Raw genomic sequence first — 9,403 nt, 5'->3', positions numbered from 1 at the left:
ATGGAGCTGGCAGTGTAGAGCGGAGGGGGGAGGAGAGGAGAGAAGGGAGGATGCGGGGAGGGGAGATGGATGGAGCTGGCAGAGCAGAGCGGAGGGGGGAGGAGAGGACAAGGGAGGGCGCAGGGAGGGGAGGAGGATGGAGCTGGCAGTGCAGAGCGGAGGGGGGAGGAGAGGAGAGAAGGGAGGGCGCGGGGAGGAGAGGGGAGGAGGAAGGAGCTGGCAGTGCAGAGCGGAGGGGGGAGGAGAGGAGAAGGGAGGGCGCGGGGAGGATGGGGCTGGCAGTGTACGAGGGGGGAGGAGGATGGAGCTGGCATGTAGAGCGGTGGGGGGAGGATGGGGCCGGCAGTGCGGGAGGGGAGAGAAAGCAGCCAAGGCGATGTAGGGGGAAGTCTATGGTGGTGGGGAGCGGACGGGGGGGCCAGTGACTCGGACTTGCCGGCGGACTCCGTTATTACGCATGCGCCGTTCCTACCGCTGAGTCCGCCAGCATCCCGTCATGCCCCGCGGGGCAGCCGAGACGTAGCCTCCCAGCCCGCTCGGACGCTAGAGCGGCAGCAGCAGGCCGAGGAGGCTGATCATGGCCGAGAAGAAGCCGCCCGTGGACCTGGGGCTCCTGGAAGAGGATGACGAGTTCGAGGAGTTCCCGGCGGAAGGTGACGGCGGTGTCCCGAGGTGGCGGCGGCCTGGGCTGGCGGGCGCTGGGGTTAGGGCGGAGGGTGGGGACGCCCGTGTGGCTGGGGTGCGCGAGCGGGGCCAGGCCTCGGCTCTGACCTCCCCACAGCTGCCGGGTCGTAGTCCGCGAGGGATGGGGCGAGCTCTCCCCTCCCCTCCCCTCCCCATCTCGCCGAGCCGGGCCTATGGGCCAAGCCGTTCATGCGGGCTGCCCCAGTCACCACACCGAGCCATGTGCAGTAAGGGGGTAGCGCCGTGTGCGGGTCGAGCAGCCTTGCCACAGCCTGCGGCTTTCCGCGCGCCGTGGAGACGTCCAGTTGCAACAAAAAAAGAAAAACAACAACTACTTGTTAGTGGCCAACTTCTTAACCGGAATAACTCTCTGTGAACTCGGGCTAATCTGCCTGTCCTGCTTAGGGGCCAGTTTATTCTGCCAAATCCTAAACCAGTATCACAATACTGTCTGTGCATGTTAAACTCTGAAAAAACTAATCTTTGCTTATGAATATTTTAAGCTTATTAGGGAATAACACAAGACACACCTGTCGTGCATGCAGCTGTATTTGGTGAAAGGCGTTCCTGAGCCTGCACTTGCATTTTTTCTACTCAGAAAGGGTGGCTATCATGGTCAATTTATATTTAATAAACTTTGTTGCTGAAGAAATTCATCAACATTCCAAATAGTCAGAGATAATCAGGGTTACATCAGTGAGATGAAGAACATAGGGAAAGGGGGAAATAATATATTGGTAGTAAACTTACAGTTGTTGTGAAGAATGCCCATTTTTTCACAGAGGCAAAAATCAGAGTAATTTAGCAGTCCTGCCCCCCTCTCCCCCCCCCCCAAAGCAGGTACTTAAAAATGTAGAAGCAAGTGATGTAATGATTAGTCTTTCTCTGTATTTTTAATCCAGTCTATAATAGCTGCAAAGTAAATCTTTCAAATGCTAATCTTAATTAATTAGCCTCTTAGAGTTGGTAGGGGAATTCCCACCTTTTCATGTTCTCTGTATGTGTATATATATATCTCCTCACTATATGTTCCATCTGATGAAGTGGGCTTGAAAGCTTATGCTCAGATAGATTTGTTAGTCTCTAAGGTGCCACAAGTACTCCTGTTCTTTTTTCTCATTCCTGCGCACAAGTCACAAGCTAGGGCACTATAACCTTTCTTTCTTCTTTTTTTTTTTTTTTTTTTTTTTTTTTTTGCTACAACTGCCCCTGTATACCTGAACTAATTTATTTCATGTTGCTGGACTTCATTAGAACTGCTTCATTTTGCGTTCATGCACAAAATGATTAAGAACAAATACTAAGAAAAATTTCCTAATTCCAGACAAACCAGATTAATAAATGTGAGGAAGGGAATGAGGGATGTAAAATGGGGTAAGGTGGAAAGGTAATAAAAGGACTCAATTACAGTAGTTGATCGCAGCTTTATCTTAAAGACTAAATCTTGACACACAAACTCTACGGCTTTTTTGATAGTTACAAAGCTAGTGAATAAAGGGAATACATGTTCTTTTTGGATTTTACTAAAACATTTATATGTGCAAAGACACAGAATTATAAATAAGGAACTTTCCCTTACAGTCTTGTAAATAAAAATGTCCTACCCTAGATTTAATCTTGGAAGACTTCAGAATAGGGCATGATTGTCAATTTCCATAAAGTCCTTAAAAGTTTTAGTGGTTAAAGAGATGGCTTGTATTAGTGAATGAAGGGAATTGCTGATGGAGTAGGTCAGCGTTTGTCAAACTGGGGTCCACAAGCATACTCCAAGGGATCCACGGGCCCTGCTGATCAACTTCTCCCCCTCCCTCCCAACGCCTCCTGCACACTGGGGAACAGCTGTTCAGCGGCATGCAGGAGGCACAGGGAGGAGGAGGAGCAGGGATGGGGCGCCCTCAGGGGACAGGGTGTAATCATGTCCGGGGCCACTGGCCCCACTGATCAACTCATCACTCTCCCTCCCAGTGCCTCCTGCATGCCAGGGAAAAGCTGTTCAGTGGCATGCAGGAGGCGCTGGGAGGGGGAGGAGCGGGGATGGGATGTGCAACATGAAACAAATTAGTTCAGGGACACAGGGATGGGGTGTGCTTGGGGGAGGGGGCGGGGAAGAGGAGGGGCAAGGGTGGGGCGGGAAGAAGTGGGGCAGGGATGGGGTATAGTGAGGGTGGGGCTAAGAGCTGAGCAGGGAGTTTAGGGGTCCACAAAATTTTTAAAATAAAAATGGGGGCCCTCAGGTTACTAAAAATTAAGAACCGCTGGTGTAAATCATGGTGGGTAGGGATGTTCATAGTATTTGCTATGCTATCTTATCTTCCTTGTACTTGACATAGCTTTATGAGTTACAGATGTATCAAATAAGCTTTGTCAAATATAGTATTTCCAGTTAGAAAGAGAAACATGTTATTGTAATTGTTGTATTAACTGGTTAGATGAACTGAGAAGATAATGGGAGGCTTGTTTAGAGAAAACATATGGGAGGGAAAAAGGCTTCTTACTACGTGATCTCTCCCTCCCCCGTTAAATGTCAATTAAATGACTTGGGATGGTGGGGAATCTATGCACTATAAATATTGAACTGGACAAATATGGCCACTAAAAATGAATGTTTCAGATTTTATTTCTAAAAATCTCAAACCACACCCTCACACAGGGAGAAAACTAGGATTTGGTGGACCTTTCTGAATACTTGAGTTTTCCTGTATCTCTGCAATAACCTCAACTGACCTTCCTTGAAATCTTCTTTAACTGTCACAGTAGAAAAAAACCCAGATATCAGAACCTGGCTCTGATAAATTTGAGAAAACAATATAATGGAAAAATCAAAACATCACAAATGTCAGAATGAGGGTGGGTATTTGGGCACTGCATTGGCCTTCTTAGATTATGGTAATATACCTATAAACCAAATGAGGTGAAATCCTCTTACTGAATGTGGATATACTATTTGTTAAACATCCTAAGTTTTAAGAAATTCTGAAAATGTTTCATACAGGACATTAGTATTTTTATCAAAAAAGTAACTCCAGACTCTCCTTCAGTTTGTGATTGTTTGATGTAGATGTTAACTATTGAAATACTTTTAAAAATCATTCTTTATATTATATGTCTGCTGATTAAGCATTAAAGGCTTCTTGATGTAGCTTACAAAAAAAACCCAACCTATAAAGCAGTCATTAAACCTTCTAGTAAGATCATATCATAAAGAATATTCAGAACTACTATTTGAGTATTTTCTTTTTATTGCTTAATCAAAAATAATTGGATAAATATTTGATTATAAAAACTTTTACTAAAATTATCTCAAACTGTGAATCTTCCCAGTTATACTACTTCTCTATGCAGCAGTACATGTTAGAGTTCTGTTACGTCTGATACAGGGAAATTAGGTAATGCAAACTTGTATTAAAGCATAACAAAAATTACATTACACAAGCATTCTTTACTACTTTAATTCCTACTTCAACTCAGTTTCAAGAAATAATTATACCAAATTTTTAAGTATCTGAAACAGATGTGTTCTAGAGTGTTTCATTTCAAGTTTAGTATGATATAATGTGAATTGGTCACTTTTGACTTCTGTGATCCTTTTCAGAGGCATAAAATCGTATGGCTTTTGGTATTGTAGAGCTGAGTACAAAAAACTATTTTGTCTTCATTTTTGAAGTGTAGAACACACCACGCAGTGATCAGAATATTAAAATACTTTTCTAAGACTCCCATCACGACTAGTTTGTCAAAATAGATTTTGTAACTTTAGTTTATAGTAATAATACTTAATGGTAGTCGACTCTCAAAAACATTTTTGATACTTCCAAATCCCAGATAATGCTATATCATTTTTTACTTTTATCCAGTCACAGGCATATAATGTAACTGGAATAATAACTTCAATACACAAGCCTAGTATATAGTGTCAACATACAAATAGTTTAAAGTCTTGTAGCTACAGGAATAAGAGCACAATTCAGGCTTTTTTTTTATCACTTTCATCTGTTTTTCACCCACTTTAATGTGGAAGACATCTTAGCCCCACTTCTTGAAGCATGATGCAGGTTTTCATGAGTAAAGAAATGTCAGTCTGCCTGACAACTATCCTTTTATGGTTGAACCTCTCAGAGCCATTGTGCCTGATTGTATCATCTCAAATCATTTGAGACTCTTGTCACCAATTAATGTAATGCCTGAATTCTGGGTCAATTTTTATCCTACAAAAGCACATTTTTATTTGTTGTGGAATGCGTATGTCTTTGAAATATAAATACAGTAAATGAAATAGTTGATATAATACTGTTTTGTAGTCTTTGTAAGAACATTAAATTTGAATGTTAAATGCACTGTGTAAATAAAAATTAAGTTTATTGTAAGTACTGAATTAAGGCCCTTTCCTCCCTCGTAACTCAGTTTCATTGTTTGTGAATTGAATGTGATTATCCTAGTGAAAAAGACAATAGAGTAATTAGTTATTTCTTTTGCATTATTATTAGTAGTAGTAGTATTACCATAGCCCCTAGGAGCCCTATTAATGGACCAGCACCGCATTGTGCTAGGCACTGTACAAATACAGTATAAAGCTGGTCCTTGCCTCAAGGGGTTTGTCTCTTCTCTTCCCACCCTTTTTTTTTTTTTTCTTTCTCTAGTTTCTGCGGGGTCGCCAGCCCAGCCCTTCCACATATAAATGATCCATTCTGTGGATTGTGAAGCTAAATCTTAGTCGCTTGTCTTCGGCATTAAATTCTTTACACGTGTTGCTGGCTAGGAATGCATACTTCTATTCCTGTGGTTCTCAAATTTTTCCATACTGTGACCACATTACAATAGGAAAAAGTTTCAGGACCTCTCTTTTCCCTATACTCATAAAGAGAGGAAGGGTGATTGCAACCCACCTGGATCTGTTTGCGACCCTCCCACAGTTTCCTTTTGTTGACTTATATGTACAATGCTACTCTATTAGTTGCTGGAAAGCTTTGGATTTGCTGGGTTGGTTAGAAAGCTGATTGTAAATTATGGTGGGACGCAACACCATTCAAAATCATTTGCAGGTTGGGGAGGAGCACTGCAATGTTCTCAAATTTAATATTTTTAAAACTAATATAGCCAGGTAATCTTATAAATCTGTACCATGGGCGCCAAATACCAAAAATATATTCCCTACCATGAGCCTTTTTGGTGCTCCAGGAGAACTTGCTTCACATGCAGTGCTTTGCTACTTTTCTGTATTAATAATAGGACCAAAACCAGTTTCCAAGTGCAAGACTAGGTGACACTTCTGCCTATCATCAATGTTGCAATACTGGGCAAAGCTTGCAATTTACTTTTCTGGTTATCTTTACTGCTGCAGCTGTAGAATAAAATTTTGCCTATATGAAAAATAGAACTGGTAGCTTTAAAGGTGAGGGGAAGGATTAAAAATGTGAAGCTACTTATTGTATAACTATAGTTGCATACCCTTCTTGTTTTAGTTTCAGATTTTCTACTACATAAGTTACTTGTAATTTCAGTATTTTGTATAAGAAGAAATGGAAGGTCTAAGTGGATTGAGTAAAGGAGTTTTTTTGAGTTTTCTTGGCAATAAAGCACTCAACATTTAAAGTTAATATTTTCATGCAACCCTGAGGAATTGCAGACTTTCTAAAAGTCTTTAGACATATTAATGGAAACCAGGTAACTTGTTACCTTCTATATTTGTCCTATATTGTTACAGATCTTCTATGAGTGATCTTTTTAAATTAATATTCTCATTATGGACAAATAATCCTGGAATCCAGAACATTAATCTTATAGCTATTTATAAAGTTGTATTTTGATTATAATTCAAGAAGTTAGGGTGTTAAATAGCATCTTGTAATGATTTCATTCTTCTAAACACTTTTAATGTGATCAGAACTTTTTTTTATAAACAGAGGAAATGTTTGGTATTGATGACATTTGTGTATCTAATGGCCAGACCTATTTGCTGACAGTAAATGTTACCAAAGCAGTACAACATAAAATATTTAGACTTTGTCTGTTTTCTGTCCTTAGACTGGGCTGGTTTAGATGAAGATGAAGATGCACATGTCTGGGAAGACAATTGGGATGATGACAATGTAGAAGATGACTTCTCCAATCAGTTAAGGTAATCTTGGAGTTTAATTTACAGTTAGAAGTTGAACATAAAACTTGTCTGTAGTTTTTAGTTGGGTGGAATCTGTGACTTTAAAAAATGTTCAGTTTAAAAAAACTATTTTTGAAAGAAAAACGTGAGCAAATCTCTACTTAACTGCCCCAAAGAGTTTTTTAAAAGCAGCATTTGCTGTCATAACCCAGCAAGCCTTACTACTGGTGACCAGCCTCTGTACTTTAGTGTCAATTCTATAAACAGTGAAATAACCCTCAGTTACCTCTCTGTGTGTGTGTGTGTGTGTGTGTGTGTGTGTGTGTGTGTGTGTGTGTGTGATGATTAGAGTGGGGCAGGAAACAGCTTCCTCATCCTGTAAAATTTTACAGGATTTCAAAAACTTTCCATCCTGAATTGAGAAACCTTTCTAGACAAAAGACTTGTCAATACTGAGATGTTCCCACAAAAAGTTTCCTTGTAATGAGGAGTTGTCTTCCAGCAAAGAGCCATTAAGTGAAGCAATTCCCGGCTAGTTCTACTGGCAGTCATAGACTTTATTACAGGGGGAAAAATTACCGAAGTAAAATTTTAAAATATAAAAATATCTATGGGCAGGAGCTGAGCACTTCTAATCCAGTTGTTTAACCCTCCTTTCTGTAGGTCACTTTTAGTTTCAGTTAATCTTTTACTGATGCCTAATTATAATTTAAGGAGTTTGAATCATCAATACAAACTTGTGCTTTATCACTAATCCCTCCATACATTGTACACATAACAAAATATCTGTAATGTAGCCTGATTTGAAACAGTTACTGGACTGACTCCCTTGTTTTAGACACCAGGTTAAGGTGACCCTCAGGTAGTGGGTGTCAATGTAAATCCTGTTTGTGTAATTGCTTATTGTCAAGTTGAAAAGTAGTTTCAAGTTAATTGCAGGTCTTAAATATATTACCACTCTAAAGACAGTGTGTGTCAACAGTATTACAAGAATCCTCAAAGTGTGGCAGAAATTTCTGTATGAGAAGTTCAATACATGACACTTTGGACTGTGAAAACTACACCTTAATTACATCTTATAGTAAAGTATTCATAATCTGTCCTCATCTCTGTATTTAAATTAAAGACTCCAGTCTGAGGTTGGAACAGCATTCCTCTACCACAATCCACTGACTATCCCTGGTATGTTTAAGCCATCCTGAAATACAACTGACTTGAGTGTCCTAAAAATAAATCTTACAATTTTAGTAATGAAAATCCATCCTTGCTCCTGGTTTGGGTCAACAAAGATTGATTGATTCATTCTGTGTATTCAGATAATCTCCTTATCTAAACTATCACACTTATTCATCAGTCAAAACAAGTTGGGTGGAAGTTATGCCTGTTTAAGAACTGCAGAATCAGAACTATTGTGTTCATTTGGGCTCTGATTCAAAGTATAAACACACACCTAATTTTAAGCATGTATAATCCTATTGAAGTCAGTGGGACTACGTACAAGATTAAGGACCTTTTATATAATAGGAATCAAAGATGCTATACTGATGAACGCAGTGTCAAAACTTGTTAAGTTTTTGCTTTGCAAAAATAATTTTAACTTTGTTCCTAGATGGTTGGCCTTCTTTTAAAATAAATAATTTTAAAAAATCTGTTCTGGTAACAGTTAATTGTGCATAAGGAAGTCCTGGTGAAAGGTTTCACATGGGTAACTCATGTACTGCATTATCATTTCTAATGAAGTTTTATAGACTTAAAAATGGGGTGAAAGAAAGCACTTCCCTGATTTAATCAATAAGGAGTGAGGACCATAATTAAATAAGCCTTTGAATTTTTATCAGGGGTTCATATCCATGTTGAAAAGAGTGACTAAACTGAAATCTAGAAGGAATGTAAAGCAAGTGAGGCCAAATGTGAATTATTACTCTTTTTATTTGTCCTTTTGTATCAAAAGTGACAGTAGCATATTAGTATTTAATGTTTTCTTACCAGATAATATTTAGGTTCTTGATTAACATTTGTCGTGGTTTAAAGAGCTTTGCAAATATCTGACAGTATTTTATTGTGCCTCAATCATACTTCTGGTTCTTATTTTTATACAGAGCTGAACTAGAAAAACATGGATACAAGATGGAGACCTCATAGTTTTCAGTGAAGATGGAATAATCTAAAATTGAACTGTAGATTGAATTGTTGAAAAAAGACGACAGGCTGGGACATGAGATGATACATTCAATCCATTATCAGTTTGCATTGATTTATTTTGGTTTTGTATAAATAATAAAAATTTTAATCTAAACCCTTTTATTTTTCCAGTATTTTTTCAGCTTCTTTTTATTGATGAGATATTTAAAAAAAAAAATCAATCCTTATGTGGTTTGTGCAGCTGTGTTCATGGTTTCTTATATGAGGTTGCTGATAATCTTTAAATAGCTGAAGCCTATCCCATTAAAATGAATAGGAACAAAATAAGCATCAGTAAGAACAGAATTGAAAAATAGCAGACCCTTTGTCTTGGGTAGATGTAGACAAGATGCAAATGCAAGACGGAAATGCATTTAAAATTTCTGTTATATTCCAACAAAATGTGACTAAAATATATGAAAGCGATGTGTGTGGGCAGGGGGA

General features: G+C 39.2%; 1 protein-coding gene across 2 annotated transcripts; it reads left to right on the top strand.

Annotated features, from left to right (window-relative positions):
* The first annotated feature begins 344 nt into the window (after positions 1-344).
* On the top strand, positions 345-9,074 carry SEM1 (SEM1 26S proteasome subunit). Of its 2 annotated transcripts, XM_005299862.4 has the most exons (4): positions 481-653; positions 6,706-6,799; positions 7,905-7,960; positions 8,878-9,074. In XM_005299862.4, the coding sequence occupies exons 1-4, from the start codon at positions 578-580 to the stop codon at positions 8,886-8,888; spliced, it is 237 nt and encodes a 78-aa protein (XP_005299919.2). In that variant the 5' UTR covers positions 481-577; the 3' UTR covers positions 8,889-9,074. The 2 variants fall into 2 exon arrangements, with proteins under 2 accessions (XP_005299920.1, XP_005299919.2); XM_005299863.4 differs by lacking the exon at positions 7,905-7,960 and having other exon boundaries at positions 345-653.
* Positions 9,075-9,403: the final 329 nt, after the last annotated feature.

Source organism: Chrysemys picta, chromosome 2 (assembly GCF_011386835.1).
Source record: "Chrysemys picta bellii isolate R12L10 chromosome 2, ASM1138683v2, whole genome shotgun sequence".
Lineage (NCBI taxonomy): Eukaryota > Metazoa > Chordata > Testudines > Emydidae > Chrysemys > Chrysemys picta.
This window is presented reverse-complemented; position numbering and strand designations above follow the sequence as displayed.

Bases quoted from the DNA above. Each gene is read 5' to 3' on its own strand.
- SEM1 (XM_005299862.4), top strand. From the start codon at position 578: ATGGCCGAGAAGAAGCCGCCCGTGGACCTGGGGCTCCTGGAAGAGGAT. The intron at 654-6,705 runs GTGACGGCGGTG...TTCTGTCCTTAG, and splicing joins CGAGGAGTTCCCGGCGGAAG to ACTGGGCTGGTTTAGATGAA. The intron at 6,800-7,904 runs GTAATCTTGGAG...TTTAAATTAAAG, and splicing joins GACTTCTCCAATCAGTTAAG to ACTCCAGTCTGAGGTTGGAA.